The sequence below is a fragment of the Rhea americana genome, unplaced genomic scaffold (assembly GCF_003343005.1).
Source record: "Rhea americana isolate MKP2758 unplaced genomic scaffold, rheAme1 scaffold_200, whole genome shotgun sequence".
Lineage (NCBI taxonomy): Eukaryota > Metazoa > Chordata > Aves > Rheiformes > Rheidae > Rhea > Rhea americana.
The window spans coordinates 1,294,377-1,314,473 of record NW_028186151.1 but is presented as its reverse complement, the minus strand read 5'-3'; the positions used below and the strand labels follow the sequence as shown (position 1 = coordinate 1,314,473).

At 38.7% G+C, this 20,097-nt stretch overlaps 1 protein-coding gene across 1 annotated transcript in view; it reads left to right on the top strand.

Annotated features, from left to right (window-relative positions):
• The first annotated feature begins 484 nt into the window (after nucleotides 1-484).
• ARMC8 (armadillo repeat containing 8) overlaps nucleotides 485-20,097 on the top strand; it is a 64,452-nt gene continuing 44,839 nt past the window's right edge. Inside the window, exons 1-3 of the mRNA XM_085303931.1 lie at nucleotides 485-581; nucleotides 1,407-1,503; nucleotides 16,276-16,347. Of these exons, the coding sequence (XP_085160057.1) occupies nucleotides 485-581; nucleotides 1,407-1,503; nucleotides 16,276-16,347 (266 nt within the window). The remainder of the gene's footprint in view (nucleotides 582-1,406; nucleotides 1,504-16,275; nucleotides 16,348-20,097) is intronic.

The following is a 20,097-nucleotide window of genomic DNA, read 5'->3' as shown; positions in this document are numbered from 1 at the left end:
GCCCCGCCGGCCCCGCGGCGCCGCCGGCCGCGGCTCGCCGCTCCCGGCCTCCCCGCCGCTGCCGTAGCGCGGATACGGCTTTTGGTACTTAATTTGTTGGTGGGGGGGGGGAAAGAAACTTATTTTCCCGAATATGATAGACCTGCTGCAGACCTACCAGTCAGCAGGCTGGAAGCCAGGATATTCTAGAAACAGAAGGCAGCGGGGAGTCTGAAGTCCAAAAGATTTTATATATATATATAGATAGATAGATCTGGTAGATGAAAGTCTGCCGCTGTGCCCCCAAACGCCGTCCTTGATTACCTGGCGGAAGTTTAGCGGTGCAGTTTATTTGGTGTAGCGTAGTGGTGCTCCTGGAGACGAGTCCTGCGGGCTCTAGATGATTCTTTTTCCCTCAGACTTGTGTGAGACTGCAGGCGAGAGGAGCTGCTGGCACCTCCTGCATCTGGATGGGGAGGCAGGAGCAGCTTTAGTCCAAACGTAGATGCTTCCAAGAGCAAAGAGGAATTCGCAGTTTCCTTATAGCTTCTTCGAAGGAAAACTCATGAGGGAAAAACGGGAAAAGCGTAGTAGAAGATTGAGTAGGCAAAAAGAAACAAGAACAGAGATAATGGAAACGTGCTCTGGCACATGTTCAGGAGAACCTGCAGGGAAAATTCCCTTCCCTTTTCCCACCCTTCTTTTTTTGGAATGCTTTGTAATCTCTGAGTTTGCAGCTTCTCAAAGAGAATAACAACCCACTGGCACATAAATGTTTAACCTACAACCATGGTCCTGTTGCTGAGAGGAGAGTTAGTTCACTTTGCGCTATAGAGTAGCTCTGGGAATGCTATGGAGAGTCTTGTGCTGCTCTCCTGGTTGGTAGCAGTGTGGGGCAGCTTATAGGACAGTCTCAGAAGTGTGTGAATATGTTATAATAAGGTAAGTTTCAGAAAAATGTCCTAATAGGAGCTTCCTTATTTTTGAGGGTTTGCTTGTGAGTGTGCTTCTTGAGCAACATTAACTGTTCTTCAGAGCTTTTTCTGTTATGGGAATTCTGTTTCTTTTTTGTGTAGTAATTACACATAATAAGATTGAAGCGAAGGCAGTACTGATGCCTAAAGTAGACCCCTTCTTGCATGCCATATCCATCACTGTTTAAACACCTGGAGGTACTCTGTTAACTTGCTTTGACTTGTAATACATGGATATCCACATCAGATGCAGCTTATTCTTTAAATCACATTTAAACACAGGGTTAATTCTTTGTGTGGATGTTGCTCAGCAGCAACATACTGCACATTTAAATATGATCTGGTGGTTTTGCTGCTATCTTGTTTGGTAGGTTCTGTAGACTTGCTGCTGCTTTAGTCATTCGTCTTTGTTTGCTATCGTATGAGTTGATGTAAATTATGTTTTAAAAATAGATATTTTTATTTTTCTGCAGGAAGTAACGGCCAGTAGCCGCCACTATGTTGATAGATTATTTGACCTCGATCCCCAGAAAGTTCTGCAAGGTGTCATGTAAGTCCTATGAAACGCATTTGAACTGCTGTTGGGCCTAGGCTAGGTTTGCTTGAATCCCAGTAGTGTGGTATGTCAGTGGAAAGAGATTCTTCCCATCTTTTTAGAGAAATCCTATTGAAAAACTTAAGTGAATTTTCATGCAAACATGATAGTGTTGTTTTAGCATACTATCACTCTGTGGTACATATGGTTGGTAACCCAGCCTCCCATTTGCCAGAAATGAGGTAAAACATTCTGTGAGCATTCAAAATTACTTTTGACACTTTTCTTCCTTCTGGCCTTTTCCTTTTGCTCCTTTTCCAGAGCTGATGAGAATCTCTTCTCTTATTTCACTGCCAAGTCAACATACCTGCCTCTCCAGCTATTTCCCCTGCTGCCGTGCCTGGAGTGTTGATTTTTTGATGTGTGGCTTCTATCTCATCAAAGGGAATTGAGAGCTGAAAGAAAATGCTTCCTTAGAAATTAATTTAGATATAACTTACGTTTCTGTACTGAGAAACAGTACATTCTCAGTATTCTGTTCTGAGATTCAGTAGAAGACTCCTGCTAGTGAATGTGTAGTAAAATTGCTACAAAGGTCTCATTGTTTTCTTACTGTGCTTGGACATTACTTTCCATTTTATTCTCACGGGGATGCAGCGCACAATTCCTTGCCTAGGACTGACTTTTAGTGGTGCAACCAGGCTTTCTCAGGCTTACATGTAACTTGCTTGCTAGCTGTGGCCAACTAGCAAAGTACCAGAAAACACCTAAGCATCAAATGGACCAAAAAGCCAATAATGTTGGGTTTCGTTGCTCGTGGGCAGTCTGAGGTGTTTCCAGTAGCCGATGAGCAAAGTGATTCCCATAAGTGTTCCATGGAAGGAGTAGGCAACATATCAGAGTCCCTTTGAAATGCATGAAAAACCCTACGTGCATAAAACTCACTTGGATTTTATATATATATATATATTTTACAGGTGTAAAATATATATATATATATATATATATATATATACAGGTGTAAAATATATATATATATATATATATATATATATATATATATATATTTTACACCTGTATAAAGCCTTCTGGTCCTCCAGTGTAAATATTTACAGGTTCTTAACTATTCTCTATGGAAAAATGTGGCTTTATTTCCACTTCTTGGCCTCCCTAGCCCACTACTCACGAAGGCAAGTTGGATATTCCCAGGGGCGTGGATGTGTCTCATCCTGTGTGGGGGTGGCCTGAGCCCCCTCTTTTCTTCTTGGCAGATGCTCTGAGCACTGGGTGGTGCTCCATGCCTGCTGTCCTTTCTTTTCAAAAACCTGTGGAATCCCATCCCTTGGGAATCCCTTCCTTACCTTTTGAGTTGTTTTCCACATCTTCTGAAGTTTAAATGAAGAGTTTTCCCAGAAACAAACATCTTGGGCAGTCTCTTTGTCTCAGCTAACATCTGCAATTCTTCTCATTGTCCATTAATGTCAATAGATTCTAGAGCTGCCTTTCAGTTTTTCTGTGATCTAAGAACAAAATGCATGGATAAGAGGTGACTATGTAACTGCAGAATATGTCTCTGCACTTAGAGATCATAAACTTATCTTTTAAAGACAACAAAATACCAGCGTGTTTTACAATAGCTTTCTTCTATGTTTGCCAGTTTGATTCCTGCCTTTCATTATAAGAGACTTTATGCTGCTTTTCCTCATGAATTTTTCGTAGGTCCCTATTATGGTCGTTTTATCATGCAGCTTTTTCAGGTCCTCCTTTTCCGGTGGTACTTGGGTATGTCCTTTATGGATTCACTTTGGATCAGCTTCTTTTGGATTCTGTTCTTCCTACCATTTGGATTTTGGTACCATGAAGACCACATGGCAGTATCTTTGAGGCTGAGCTTTATGGAGGAACCATTTCTTCTCAAACAAATGCTCTGAGGTTTGGAGAGATTGTAAGGGGTTATCTGTCAGGACAGATTTGAAGAAGGAGATGTTTTTTAACAGTGGATCAGAGTTATTCTAGTTGTTGAAATAAGAGATGCTGCTGTTTTGAAACTGCTGAAGGAGTTGCACAAGAAGATGCATTGCCTTAGACTTAGACTTTTTCAAGTTAAAGATCTGACAGGATTTGTGCCTGTGAAGAGTACAGAGAAAAAGGAGGAAAAAGTTACGGGACAGACTTGGGTGGTAAGCCATGTTGGTGATACTCTGGTTAAGATCCTAATTCTGAGACTCTTATCTGTGACACTAAGCAAATCCCATGTGAAGGATTTGTTATTTCTCAAATATGGGTGGAGGGATGTGATACAGTCCAGTTTAGAATAGCGTATGACATCTGTAACAAATTCTGTCAGTCCAAGATTCTCCTCAGGCAGGAAAGAACAACTTTTCCCTTCTTCCTTTGACTTCAGTATATCTGAAAAAGGTATTGAACCTGGAATGAACTGATACTAGGGGGAGGTGGGGAGAAGAGGATTCAAGTCCTGTCAGAAATGTCTGTCAGAAGCTTTACCAAGTGTTCTGCATCACTCACTGAGAATATTTGGATCACAAGATGTACTGTTTTTCCTGCATTCTGACTGAAAATACTGATGACCTAGATTTTTATTTTGATTGATGGAACTGTATGAATATCAAGGACAAGAGAATCAGCTGTCTTGAGAGGGTTTGTTTCTTCAGATTGTCTTCAGGTGCAGTAATTCTGTTCTTCACCCAGTATTAAGGAAATGTGGAATAATAACTTGAGTTTAGGGCTTTTCTTTTATTGCACTCTTGTACATTTTAAGGAAATCCAACTTCTGAATTAGGTTTTATAAAGGTAAAATATAGCTAAATATTTTTCAAACTTGAAAATCATGTCAATCCAGTTGACATCTTGTAACTTGAGAAGGTTTCTGGTTACATATGCTGAAAGGATCTGAATGATCAAATCTCTTATTTTCCTTTCCTTCTCTTTGTTTCTCCAGACAATGAAGTCTTACCTGCTTAGGAGCTTTTTCCTTTTTCTCCTCATGGGAAAACTGAGAAACCATTTCTCTTTTGTCTGGTATTGCTGTATGTAGCTCCACTGTTCTATTTCAAAATCCCAAGTTTCCTGCAGAACTACTTTTCACATCATTTCTATCGTCATATTCATTTGAGCTTTAATACTAGGTACACATGAAGAAGTAAGTGCTTGTACCTTCCAATAAATCATTAATTTTGAGATTCTTAGAAGGATGGCTACTGGCTTTTACTGTACCTGATTGAGAGCTGTTTAAAATGTATAAGGCCATTTCTGCATATCCACATCTGTGTGGAAGTGTGCATATTTATCTTTCTATTTACTATCCTTTTAACTGAGCCAGTTTGATACAGACATAGTTTTCTTCTGTAAACCTAAACAGTACATTATGCTTATGCTGGAGAAGTCTTATGAGTTTGCTTTGTGTCTACCTAAGTGTGGTTGTAAACCTTTTGCCTTCCACACACTCTTCTGTAGTTCACATTTTCTCAAAATACACTTTTAAGACTGCATTCTGCTAGGTCAGCAATAGTGTCTGGTAGGCAGCTATTGAATATATTCAGTGTTAACAGTGTATAGATTACCTCAAACCAGTATTGTAGGGGATTAAATACTGCATTGTCTCAGAAGTTCTCTTATATGTTTTGCCATTATTGGCAGAAAAACAGAACATGGATAACTTTGTAAATTCCTCTAGTGTTGTAGAAGCTTCATCTATCCTGTGATTATTGCTGCAGCAACATCCTGTGCTTTGTAGCATAGCAGTATTTTTTTTATTATTATTTATTTATTTATTTTCTAAATAATTCTAGGTGGTGATCTTTAGACTGTCATTTCTGTCATTTGCTTTTCACTCTCTGAAGCTGAGAGCCGCTTTGTTTACATGCAAGACTGATACCTATTTTGGCCTGCTAATTTACTTGCTTGTCGAAGGCTCTTTGAAGAGGCAGTTCGTCATGCTTACCATTATCCTGGTGTCTTCGAGGAGGAGACGTGTCATTTTACAGAGCTATGTAATTCCCTCTCAGGGGTGGTTTTTGAAAGGAGCCTTCTTCCAGACAAATCTGACTTGCTCAGTGTCCAAACTGGTTCTCATCGTGCTGTTCCTCAGCAGTCAAAGGGTATCATCTTTTAAGACGTTGGATTAGTCAGCATCATGCTGCACTGAGGATTCTCGTGCTACTGCTGCTTCTGTCCTTTCTGGATCAGCTTAATCCAGTCAGCTGGAGTTGCCAGATCAGCATTTTCCAGACTTGGGTGGGCTGTTTCCATTTTCAGGAAAATGAAAGATATGGCCTGTAGAAATGCCACTTGTCATGGAAGAACCAATTTTCCCATTGAGCGTGTCATCACTGTAGTGGAAAGACTAGTATAGATCTATATGATAAACTTAAAATGTTTTATGTGCTTTCTATGATTTTGAGTGTTTGAGAATTAATGTTGTTGATATGAGGAGTATAACAGTTGACATATAGGTCAGAACGTGTGGACCATTTTGCATCTGACAGCTACTGTTTTAGGGTCCATGCAGGCTCAGATTGACAGTTCTGCAGTGGTTATGCTCAAATATTTTGAAGACTTTTTAAAATGAGAATGATATTTTGGTACAACTAAGATACAACTGGGCCTTCACAGGATATCCTTTTGTAGGTTTTGAATGTAAAGCTATGTATGTGTTAAAAGTTCTTTAAAAGGGCAATGGATTTGTACTTGCATTTGACTCAGGATGTTCTGTGCTGCTTGCTGGTTTCTGTCTTCTTCAAATAGAAGATACAAGAAGAGTAGTAACAAACCAGAAAAGAAAGTTTTCATGTTCAAGTAGTTAACTGATTTCCCAGAGTTTACCTTATATCTCTTTTATAGTTGGTTGTTTTGAAATTAGTTGGGAATACTTCAAACTGCGTGCATTTGTCACATGCAGTTTTTTCATTTGTGTATTCTTGGATTTGAAAAAAAAATGTTCCGGGCCCATGTTCAGATGATTGTATAATAGTATCTTGTATTTCTCAGCTATGGCAATTGGAATGAGAGCATCAGTGCAGTGTTCCGCACATGCCTGCAGGGAAAGCTGCGTGAAATGTAAGAGGCAGCTTCATGGAGTGGGAAGAGAAGAAATTCCCATCTCAGTTCTAATGGAGCAACAGGTACCCCCTTCAGATAGTTACACAGAGGCTACTTCTGCCTCTTATTCTTCCTGTCCTGTCGAACAAACCTACTTTAAGACTAAATAATGAACGTTCTGCATCCAAAATATATGCAATCACAATCAGTCTTGTAATGGACACCTCCAGACCTAAATTTGCTGCGGGAGCCGTGCCTTATTCTTAGAATATTAGCTTGTCTTAGCTTCCACCAGAGGGGCCCTGTGGAAACAGAACAGTTTTTAGAGGATTGTTGCTGTTGTACTTTGTATATTTTTGATCTAGTCTGAAGCCTCCTAAGCTTGGTGCTTTCTAGTAAATGTGAAATCTTTCAGATGCAATGGGGAATTTCCAGTTCTAGTTGACTAAGAAGTGATGTCTTTTATTAAAGTGTTGTTTTTATGTACTATCATTCATGTGTTGTGGCTTGTAAAGTGAAAGCCGTTTCTTTAGATTGGACAATCCAACAGAGGAGTCTGAGCGGGTTTAGGTGAAGCTGAGAGGGAGCTGGGAGCAGTGCTCTGCGAGATTTTTTTCCTTTCAAGAGATAAGCTGAGGAACATAATAGCTAGACAAGTCTTTCAGAATGGTAGAGGATGAAGGTGAAATTTAGGGGGCTCAGACATCATTACTGCATCAAGTACTGCTCTGTAAAGAGTGCTTTTCATTATAATAGATCTTGTAGTATGAGGTAGAAGCGAGTAGAAACAGAGGGAAGAGCAAGAAATATGTACTCCTGTTACAGAATCAGAATTTCTCTCTTTTTTTCTCCTTTCTTTATAATGTAGCAAAAGGTACAAATGCATAATACTGTTTTGGGGTTATGTACTGTACTAAAATTTAGAGGTGAGACGAAGCTTTTAGGAAATAAGGCATAGCTATTACGTTTGGCTAGAAGTCTTCAGGCTAATATGGTTGTTTAATACTTCAAACCTTGCAGTTGCCCCTCTGAGCCTATGGCAGTCAGAGGTTTGGCAATTAATTGTTTATCAGTGCATCTTTTCAGGAGGGTGTGAAGTTACTTTTCTCTGAAAAACCTGTTCTGGTGCCAACTTCAGAGCAGTCATACTGCTGCTATGATTATTTCAGAAACAGTCTGTTTTTTTTGCCCATGGGAATGGGAAGGTAACAGGAGGGCTAGCTGGTTAAATTACTCACTAAAAAATACTTCAAATGTGCATTGTCTAAAATCTTCAATAACTCTCTCCCATATAGAGAACAGGAGAGTTGATTTGACTCTTGATAAATTATGGAGTTTGTCCTGCCAAACACACTGAATAAGGACATTTAGGTGTGGCTATGGAGTATAGAGGCCACTGCATCATCTCAGCTGATAGTTATTCGGAGCTGAAAATCTGAGACTCTACTTCCATGTAGAGAAAACTTTGTAACCTAATATGTAGGAGCTATGTCAAATAAACAGCTTTTGGTGATCCTTCAGTGATTGCTGGCCCAAGCTGGTGCGGACAGAGTGCCGTATAATATGAGTTCACATCAGAGAACAGCAAAGCAGCTGCTGGAAGGCCTTTCAAAGGGGTTTTCCTGCACTAAATGAAACTTAACGTTTCTCTGTGTGACATGTGGACAAAATGCTTTTGGTAACGAGTGGAGAGTTTAAAATGGGAGAGTGGACTAGAACTAATAACTAGAATTCAGAGACAATGAGTGAAAAATGGTGCTAGAAGGATGCAGTGCTGCAAAATACCTCTTAGCAAAAAGTAAATGGAATCTCCTTAAGCCAAGATTGTGGGGGATGCTGCTAAAAACTGAAGATACTACTTCATCCTGGGGAAAAAAAAATACTTGAAGGGAAGATAATGACCAAAAAGGAATGACATAAATACATGCACTTGGTTTGGGTCATTTGTCTGAAGCAACACTGACAGTCTATTCTTTTTGTATAACCTGGGTGCTTTAGAATAGTTGTGATAAAAGTAATTGTTGTTCCTTCATAAGAAATCTCTTGATTTCCAAGAGTTCCACTGAGCAGTCAGATTTCATAGTAGTTTTCCCGTACCTCTGAATAATTAATTCCTGTTATGATCTAATATTATTTAAGTAGTGGAGATTGAGGCTGAAATGCTGATGATGCAGAGCTCTAACTTTTTAATTTCAAGTGTTTACCTAATAAAAGTAGCTAAACTCCCATACTCTGCTGAGTTCAAGCATCTGAAATTTGGGAGCTTCGTTCCTAAGGTTCTGTAGGCTATTTTTCTGCTGATTAGTGACTGCATCTAACTCATAGCACAATTGCCAGACCCTGTGTAAAGGAGAAAGAAAAGGTACTTGAGATAGGTGGGAAGAGCAGTACCTCACACTTGGTCAGTAAACTGTAAGAGAATTGAAAGGAGCAAGAGTTAAATCTGCAACCAAAGACTAAGAGCATAAGTTGTTAATATAAGCTTAATATAGAAGGCTAGCATGTGAATTGACTGATTTAAACACCTCTATAGAAATAAAGATTTGATAGAGAGGAGACTTCCTTCTGTTGCATGCAAATGTACCAAGATCAGTGCTGGAAACTGAAGACAGGTTCAGGGTAGGAATAAGGTATGAGTATTTCTAACGAAGGGTATAGATCTTTGAAACAGCTTACCTTTCTGTTTGGTAGACTTTCCTTGGCAAGAAATCGTATGACAAGGAAGGCTGCCTTTCCAAATGGGCTATTTAAGTTCAGATAGGAGTTCAAGGAGTTCTTGTGGCATTGCAATACAGAGGAGGTTAGATTGAATGATAACTTTCAGTGTTATCTGCATTAAATTCTACTGTGTTGCATAGCTGTAATCATGTAATCTTATGCTATTTTTCTACAGCACTTTCATTTTATGCAAAAAATGAAGTGGGGGGACAGCAGAAGTAAGATGGGGAACCACCATGGATTTGGAGTCTCCTTGTTGATATGTTGGGGTTGTTTTAGTTGACACTGTATCTTAATTTTGCAACAGTTTGTAAGTGTTAAAGCTCAAACAAGTTGAGTAGCAATACAGTATCTGTTACTTTTTTCTTATCTGTAGAATTACCTTTGTCCACTGATTTCTTGAATGGGATGACTAGAAGTCTTGAAACTTTTCTTCCAAATCCAATGATTAATAACAATCTGATTTATTATTTCTATGATTTGCCTGAGCTGGAAAAAAAAATTTTAACATTTCATTCACTTGGTGAATCATATTAGAACATCATTAGTAATCATATTAGTACAAATATTTCCTGCTAACAGGGTAGAAAACAACTCCTATATTGAGTAATTAATATGTATGCAAGCTACATTAGTGTCCACATAAGATGCTTATTCTGTCAAAATAACGAAGGAGATATTTTAACATGTAAAATTTCAGTTAAATCCCATTGTGCTTTGTTTTTCGTCTACTCATTCAAAACAGGAGAGGGAGAATAGGGAAGAAGGAAGAAGAGACCAAAGCTATAGAAAGCATAGTTGCCAAATCCTCAGCGTGCGATCAGCTTCTGACTCAAGTCCAGCCATTCCAGGTACCATTTGCTTATATGGTACTGAAACTTAGAAACTCTTCTAAAGTTGTGACAAGCAGTTTTTGTTTTAGCTATGCCCTTGCATCAGTCATTGCTACCTCAGATGCTTGCATTTGGGTTTTAAAAGCCTTTCTAGAGAGAACCTTTACCTTGTTCTCTTGCTTGTATTTTTGTCAGTCTCTGACAGATAAATGTTCTAGTCTGACAATTCATTTTTTGGATGCTTATTCTGTGTACTTAAGTCTCTCATAGTCTTTTGCGACTATGGCTTACTAAGTCAAAGAACTGGCCTAACATGTCTGGGACTACTTTTCCTCATGTGATTGTTCATCTCATATTTGATCATCTTCTGTGTGTAGCAATCTCTTAAATGCATTGCCTGTTCTGTTTTCAAAAGGTGTGAGATCAGAAAATGCCATATAGGCTGTTCATTCCTCTTCTGTGTAATTCCTACTGCTGCTTCTTCATCAAGTCACTCTGTCTTGTGCCATGATCTTCTGTGGTGCACTGCTGGAACAAGACTTAGAAAAACTCTCATCCTTCTGATCAGATTTCTCAAATTTCTTATATTGGTGCTTGGTTTACAGTATTTTAAAAAAAAGGGGGGTGGATAAAACCAGAATCTCACTGTGGAGTGTGTGTATCCATGGTGCTTTCTCAGGATCTGCTCTGCAGAAGGGATGCAGATATCAGGGTGTGCTAGGAGTGCTTTAGGTGTCTGCCGTTTCTCAGCTGCGAGGCTAACGCACGCCAGTACAGAGATCTGCACACTCACTGCTAGGCACCGCTAGTGTGTTTGTGGGGGAATCCCAAACTCAGGATAAACTCTGTGAAGAGTTTTATTGAACTTGATTTTCAGCTTATGGCATGGTTGGCAACTTAAATTGCTTCTACAATAATTTACATTGACAGACAAGAATGCTCATTTTCTCAGTACTACTTTTCGCAATATTCATTTTCATTGGCTAGGACTTAGACTGTCTTTTACCTGCAAATTGTTGTATTTCATATTGTTTCTTGCTTATCTGGAGTGAGCTGTTTCTGGTGTTTTTAAACAAATATATGCAAATAGTCAGAATAAAAGCATATTAACTTTGTAAAAAAAAAAAAAAAAGTTGGTGGATTAGATGGTCTTAACTTTAGTCCATCTACATTTGCTTGCAAGTGTACTTCTAAAATATTTTCACTTAAACATCTGTATAGTGTTAATACTCTTAACAAAACTAGCATGCTTTGCATTTAAAAAGCATTATTTATATCTAAATAATATAATTAATTGCTTCTGTGTTGCTGTGTTCCAAAAGATTGTTATAGCTAGTAAACCTCACCTGCTCATAACTTCCCTCTGCACTCTCTCTCCACCCCCACTAAAGTCTGGTAGAAGAAAATAAATCTTTGTGCGTTTCTGGTTTCTAGTGAGTTTCATAACTTTAAACTGAATGGTCACAGGGTTAAACTAATGAGACTATATTTTTATTTCTTCAGTAAACAGCAAGAGGTGGGAAAAAGCTGGCTTAGCACTTCAGGAAACTGCATTTCCAGGTGCTCCATTAGGAGATCTTCTCTATTTTTCATTGTTGGCAGCCTGCACATCCTGCTTGAGTGTTTGTTACATAAATAATTTTATTGCATTACTGCAATTGTAGGCATAAATATTAGTTATCAGATTTTGATTCGGTGCATTAAGAATAGTAATTCAAGTTATTTCATTAAGTTTCTTTGAATTTAATTAGAATCTGACCTATGACATCTTAATACATGGGGTGTTGCTTGTCTACTAAAAGAAAACAAAAAAACATCTTAAGAGTTCTCTCTGTATGGAGCTTTGTGGTTTGTTGTCTGGCTGTGTAGAAAGCTTCGTTTATGAGACTGAGAAAACAGGTAGCACTAGAATGTACTAAATAGCTGTGCAAGATCCAAATTTTTCTTCTGAAGATGTTTACGCCGCACCGTTGCTCAGCAGTAGGATTGACAACCTGACTGAGAGCTTGGGACTGATTGTTGAAAAACTAAACCCATGCTTCTCCCTCTTCTGGAATTGCTGTCCTTTGGGAGATCAGGCCTGTAATCTCTGGTTCTGGTAGACCGGTTCTTTTGAAGTTCTCATCACTTCCTAATTGTGTTTTTGCTGCTGTTTTCTTCTTCCTCATTTCAAGGACTCTTTTTCACTGTGGAAAATGAGAGCTGTGGGTATGATCCCCAGAGGTAAAAGGGACTATGCTTTTGGACTAAACTCTTGTGATGTTTATACCTCTTGTTCAAAATAATGATCCTTACTGATTTTCCTCCTTGGGCAGCTCATGTCTTCCTCAATCTGAAATCCCTCAGGCATGAACTTACTGTGGGAAATGATGCTTTCAAATAAGGGAGTTGCCCTCTGTTTTTCCTGTGTATACCATTCACCAGGGTCCTGATAGCCTAGGACATCACCTGGCACTACTTTTTATGGACATAAGCTTGCTGATTAGGAAAATTTCAATAAGATTTGGTGTGTAATCGCTAGACTTTTTCTGTTGTTTGTCAAGTGCTTCATAATAACCCCCTAAAAAGCTAGTATTATTCAATTTTGGAGTGCAGAATTTCAGGGGTACTCTTGGTTTCCACATCCTCTTGTGTCCTTTACTAACAGACAAGAATCTGTTCAATGCAGCGAATTGAACTAGATAACCCTGGTACAGAGCCTGTGGGGTATCACGACTGATAATTTATACAAATATCCTTGCTGAGTCCTCTGCCTGACCATCTCGGATCAGCTTACCAATTTGAGGGTATTTTATTGACTTTTAAGTTAAATGGCTTGAACTTATCTCTGTTGGATTTTGTCAAATATCTCAAGCTTGCAAGCCACCATTGTTCACAGCATGATCTTTCTGAGGAACTTTATGAAATACGAGAATTCTCATCTGAATCACTTCCAGATCAGGGCCATGACCTTGCTAAGCCACTCAGCTCGAGTATTATGGAACTTCACTGTGCTTTTACCACTTCTGAAAGGATCTTTAAATCAAATTCTAATAGACAGTACTTTGTTACATATTAAAAGAGTATAAAGTTAGCAAGCCATTTTATTGTAGAGTTGCTTTGAGTGGCACAAAAGGTTCTTCTGATGTCTGAATGTGTAAAATCACCTGAGCAGAGCATTAAAACATGACCATAAACAATTCATTAATTCTTCAGTGTGCTTTGCAAGTGCTTCCTCTTTTGTATCTCGAGAGGTATGAGGCTGAACTCTGATCAGATGCCACTTTACCTTCGTGGGTATGTGGTGTAGCCTTTCTGATGACTTTGAGAGCTGGAGTCGGAGGATAAGAGAGGTAGCCTTTTATGGGTCCTGGAGTAGCCTGAGCCTAGCTCATCTGTTGGTACAGTTTCCCTTTCTTTGAAATGTCCAGAGATTTTTTCAGCCCTTGTTTTGGACTGACTCTTGTATTTTGCAAGGCTTCTAAAACTTCTGGGATATTCTTGTATCAAGTCTTCAGTGTAGAAACCACTAGAGTACAATTTTTGAGTTTAATGAAACCTTTAAGACCATTCCTTAAATTTTCTTGGATTTCCAGCCTAGCCAGTCTTTTGACCTTATTTTTTTCATCTAAATCCTGTCTTGTGCTGTCTATATAATGTCACCAAAATTAGGGGAGACATAACAGGATGGTCTCACATTTTCTACTGCTATACAGCTGTTAAAACTGCTGAGCTAGGTAGGCAGATTCCAGTCAAGTAGTGGTTCACTTGACAAGTCAAGCGGCTTCCTGACTCTGCCTGTTTTAAGAGATCCACAGAACTACTGCTTGGGGTTCAGTCTGCTTTAAATGGTGCTCCCCTTTTGGAGCTCCGAGATCTGTACCCAAGCTGGTAAAATAAGCCAGGCTCTATTGAGTTAAAATCCCTAGAATACCCTTCTGTGGCTAGGTGACTGCGTGCAACAGGAGGGTGAGTCACATGGAGAAATACTTAAGGAAGAACTGGCAAGTACCTTTTACTAATTGAGGTTTATGAAGGTTCTGGTCTGCCTCAGTCCGGGTATTGCATACCTTCTTGCCTAAGAAATTTACTTAACTGGAGCGAAGCGAGTCAAACAGGTCAACTGCTTGCTACGGTGGAGTTCATGCATTCAATAGTGCATAAGAATTGTAGTATTATGTTTATGCAGGGTAGGTGGGTCTTAAAGAACAGCGCAGCTAGACTGAATCTCCTTTTTGCTCATAGGTAACTAGCTTGGGTGGGCTTTCACAAGAAAAGTAAGATGCAACGTTGGCCAAGGTAGGAACGCTAGAACTTCAAGTTTCTGCATTAGTGTAGAAGTGCTAGTGCTGTTTAATTTCCATTATGCTCTGAAAAATTGCTAATCAATTCTAGGTGATTTCCAAACTGTTAATTTTTTTTTTTTTTTTTTTTTTTTTTTTTTTTTTAATATCCTACCAGCTGAATAGTTTGACAAAAAATAACCCCAAATCTTCTTATGGAAAGTGTTAGGCAGCCTTACTTGTAAGCGGAGCTGGTAGCTGAGCTCCGAACTTTTTCTCCTCTGTCTCAACGAGAGAGAGGTAAATGAAGGAGAGAGGATACATGAACATCAATCTCAATTTGCTTGAATTACTTGGTAGAGAAGAATAGAAATCAATGTTCTTAATTAGGGAAGTTAATTGGATTATGTTGTAACTCTAGTTTAGTGGAAATTTTGTATTGCATATGGGCAAAGAAGTGCATCTAGAGCTGTACTTTAGATGCTTGTCTTTGTTAAGACCAATCTTTCATTAGAATTCAGTATTTAGGGTGTAATTCAGTTGCCTAAAATAAGCATTTAGTAGTGTTTTGAATTCCCTATGGTACAGCATCTGGTCTCCAGCAGCTGCTCCGTAGGTCCTGTATCATATGTGCTAACTCTTCGCAAATCCCTCAGATACCTCAGGGCAACTGAGGTGCTACTAAACTTATGTTTAGGCAGCTGAATCTTATCCCCAGTTCGTACCTTTTTAAGAGGTAACTTTAGATATGAAGGGAGCCTTTGAAAAAGCAGACAGCAGATGAAAGCAGTGTAGTGGCAAGTTGCATATGGTTATTGGAAAATACACCAGCTGAAGCAATCACTGCGGTTCCCAAATGATTTGAAGAAAATAAGTACGCAGCCAATGTTCATACTATTGATAGTTGTGAAATTAGTAATTTCATTAGGGTCATGTATTTCTGTTGTTTGTTTGTAAAAGTGATCTGAGTTAGACTAGCTTTGTTCTTTGGATTTATAAAGGTTGTCACAGCTTGGAGCTTTTCCTAAAAGTATGTCATCTTGACTTTCTGAAAGTTGTTGGTTTTCTTTCAGATTTTCTGGTTACTCATATGTGTTCAATATGATCGAGATTAAAAAAAAAAAAAAAAGGAAAGAAAAGAAAAAAAGAAAAGCAAGGTGGTGCTTTTTAGCATACAGCAGCAATTTTATGAGCAATAAGATTGCAAACCATGCATTTCAATAGGTGATACGCAGAACCCGTTGCTCTCTCTCCAAAATGCAAAATGCTCCCCTCATTCAGTTACCGGAGTATGAATGCCTTTAATGTATTTACCCCTTACAGTGCCTCTGAGATAGGAAGACGCCTTTGTTCCCACTTAATTCTTGGGTGTCTGAGATACAGCTGCTTTGGTGTCCTGCCTGGAATCACAAAGGAAGTCTGTGGTGAAGAAGAGAGTGAATACCTGGTCTCTGGAGACTGGAGAAAATTCCTTGTTCCTTCTTTATCTTTTAACTTGTCTTTTCCTGCGCCCAGTAGAGTATTCAGTTAATACCTTGTACTGTCAGCGTTTGATTCCCAAACCAATTGATTTTTTTTTCTCCTTTTAGAGGTCTAGTGAATATATGGGCATAATGAACCAGTCTGTCTGCTTTTCCTCAGTAGTGAGACTTCTTTGTGTCTAGTGTGCATGTGAGAGAGCTTGGGGTTTTGCTTACTTGAATAAGCTGGGGCATAATGGAAGCCCAGAAGCTGTGGGGTATTTAACCGTGGACTGTGGAAACTGTGCCCTGAAGCAATATTCAGTCCTGTAGGTGGAGCATGGAGATGTGAAAGACTACTTGATAAGCCTTCATGGAAATAGTAAATTCTATAGTTTAAGCCCTCAGTACCTCAGCATAATTTACCAGGGTTTGTTTTTCTTTCTGGATTTACAGAGATATGAAAAATGCTGTAATTGGAAACAACAAACAAAAAGCCAACTTGATTGTTTTGGGAGCAGTTCCAAGGTATGTCCTTTGCTACTCTCCTTTTCACTGATTCACTACAGATCTGGAATAACGATCCATAGATCACAGGCACTTTTCTGTTTTATCTTTGACGATTATAGTTTACTGCATACTTTCTTTAATGTAACTGAGAGACTTGAAATATCTGTTAAACTCATATATTACAGAACAGGCTGTTAAGCAATGCTTTTAATTTGGAATTTCATGGAATTCTCTAAAGTAGTCTTGGTGATTTTTATTAAACTTAATGAGCCCAGGAATGAAATCTATTTTTCAACATTGCCAGTATTAATGATGGATGGAAGTGCTTGTATCTTAATCCTGTTCTCTAGCCAATTACCTGGTGAGTTCACATGTGCAAATGTTTAAGGTTATGTTAAAAGTTTAATTTGAAAATAATAATAAACATCTGAGATAATTTGCTTCTCTTCTCCACCTGCTTCAGAAGATAAAAATCATTGGTCATACTTTATTGCTGAATTACTCCTTCAGCTGATGTTAATATTTCCTGGATCCTGGTTCCACTAGTACAAATTCTACAGGTAACTATAGCTACTGGATTGCTTACTAAAGCTTTCATTTCACCCCTCTTCTACAGTTTCCTTTCAGCCACAGTTCGCAGCAAGGGAGAAAGTAAAACATTGAACATTACTTGTATGAGCAGTATGGGACCCTTCTCTGATCCTTTTGCTTACATGGCAACTTGGTCCCAAATTGTCCTGCCTGAGGGCAGCTTCTACTGGCTTGTCAAGAAACACGTTTTGTTTGCAGGCTATATCTTCTTTTCATTGGTAGCCTGAGCTCTCTGTCAAGGCTAATCTCCTAATTTCCCTAGGGATTAGCTGGGGACAGGAGAAACCCTTCAAAATCGGATGGATTATCTTCTCTTCTGACCAAATGTAAGCAGGACAAAGAGAAGACCTCAGTAAAGACTGAAAGATTGAAGTGGACATTTGCTGAATTTCATGCAAAATTTAAGATTTTCTTTTTGTAGGAGGCCACAAGGGATTCCTGTGACTCCCATTGATCCTTGTGATTCACATTTTGAAAGTGCCAGAGAATCTCTAACTTCCAAAACTTGATGCTACTTTTTCTGAAATTCTGTAGAACTCTATGTTCCTTCATTCTTCCTGCTTTCTGCTGTTACTTGTTCTGTGCCCAGTTGTGAGAATTCCTTTTTTTTCCCCCCCTGCTGTTAATACCTTCTGGCTGTCTGAGTAAATTATACGACTAGCCCATAACTGCAAAGAAATCAGTGCATGGGGGAAAATCTTGAAAGGGAAATGCTCGTGCTTGCCCTCGATACAAGTTATCCCCAATGCTTTTCAGACCAGATGTAGGTAAATTGACTGGGATATTGTAAGAAAAGACAATTCTCACTGACTAAATCTTAAATAGCATCATATGCCCATTGGTGCTTTTGTGGATGCTGTAGAGTTTCATCAGAATTCCTGCAAATGGACTTCAATATAACTGGTCTGTAATCTATTTGAAAACTTCTCTTGTTCTCTAGCAAGCTGGTGGGAATTCTGTGGCTTTCTGGACATACCTTCTACTTCATGAAATGGCCCCTGAAACCTCAGGAGTACAGGAAACTTTGTAATTTCATTTTGCAGTGTCAAACCTTTCCCCCCGTAAGAACAAAAGTAAGCATCCTCTGTTTTGAGTGTACTTAGCAAAGTATGTTTTAATGCCACGAGATCAAGTTTGTCCAGGCTGAGTTAAAAACAAAAGAAAAAGCCAGCTTTGCCTAAAATTTGTTCATTTCTTGTACTGGCCTTCAATTGTTATAACTTTCTTTATTCTTCTACCCTACGTAAATGCCAGCAGAGCCTAAGGAAGTTTGTGGCAGTTGTTGGTGTGCTCCTCCTTAACGATTTTACAAAAACGAGTACCTCAGCTTGTGTGCCCATCAGCATGTCGGGCACCTCTTCGGGATCGTAATTCTCTATTAAAGTATTTTGTCAGCTGCTTTTGTCTCCTTACTTCACAGAAAGTAAGTTTAAATCCCAATTTTCAAATGTGTGGGTTTTTTTTTTTTTTTTTTTTTTTTTTTTTTTTTTTTTTTTTTTTTTTTTTTTTTTTTTTTTTTTGCAAGTTATCTTGATGCTGCGTTTGACTTTCAGTGAAGCAGTAATCACTTGGTAGCACTGAGCCTGTAGTGTGTGCTGGCCCCCATTATATCAACGGCAATCAAAGCCCATTTCTGGTGGAGTTAAAAGGCTGGGCAAGGAAGTTAGCTTCCAGCGTAATCCAGGCTGATAATCCGTCCCCATATTCATTGCCACTTTGATGAAACTTGAGGCATAGGGAAACTAAAGAGGTGCTCTGAAGTGGGTTAACAGGGCCATCCAAATCTCTTGCTGTTCTTTGACCTACCTTTGGAAGCTGAGTAGTCTTTCCCTCTCGCCTCTGTGGCAGGTTATGGCTTTCCTAATATACTTGCCCACAAACTAGATAGCAGCTACATTTAAGGCCACTGAATTAATGAATAGGTTAGGGTACTGTTGTAGGTGGAAGATCTCACTCTTAAGCTGTGTCTGAATTCCACAGTAAAGAATCTAAGCTCTGTGGCATACAGAGATGGATTTGGGTAAAACATTCAAAGAAATGATCGCAAAAATAGGTTGTTTTGATGTCCAGAGATTTGCAAATCTCAGTTCTCTTCACTGTACTGCAGAAGATCATGTGCATTTTTTTTGTTTTGACTTACAGGAAATGGGCAGTAAAACTCCGATACCCTGAAAGATAAGATATTCAGTGATTTGGAATCCAATTAATAATTGGACCTTCCAAGTCGGTGATAACGTTTTCTCCTCTTCTTTCTTCTGCTAGGTGGCGGAGGGAAGAGAAGGTAGTCATGACTGTAGCTGTGTCTTCCAGCACCTTTTAGCTATATATTAAAGCCCTGGCCTATACTATTTTTGTTGAAAGTATTATCTGAATCAAATTATTGTTTATTTAATCATTACTGAATGTTTAATATTTAAAATATATTAAACTTCAGAGCTAGTTCCTCACTAAGTTCAGTCATTCCATTAGAGAAGACAGAATTTTTAAAGTCAAATCTTAAACCTAATCATTCTGAAATGATAATGAAAACACTAAATAATTCTCTTCACATACCAAAAATGATCTAATTTCCAGCTCGCTGTTGCTCTCCAGAGTCTTGTGGTGGAAAGCACTTGCTTGGAGCTGTAATATGGTAGTATACTTTTTTCAGAAGCTAAAGGTCTATCTCTAGGTAGGTCCACCTCAAATAACTTCATACAGTTCTTCTTAACCTTTCCCTAACTCATTTATTCAGGATTCTAGTTAAATGTTGATTTTAAAAATTTCTTTGGGGGACATTTATATGCTGTCTGGACAGCTAATGATTTTTTATCCATTCCACTAATTTAAATTTGTGAGCTCTGCAAAGAACATTGTTAGATTGTCTGTGGAAGTGATAACTAGTAAGAACTCATTGGGTTTATAACTCTTTTCTCGGGCTGTGAACACACCAATATAGACAGACACGTATGACATTTTGTTCAATTTATTGCTAAATAATAATCAAGGTCCATCAGCTTGGGCAATGTTCTTCTGGGGTTTGCAAAAACTAAGACTGCTTCTTTTGATAATTGTGTAACCTAGTAACACATACTTAACAATTTTAAAAATCGTTACATCCCAAAGTCTGTAAGCAAAGAAACGTAAGCAAAGTATCTGGAAAATGATTTTGTATGTGGTAGGAGCTGGCAAATGCTG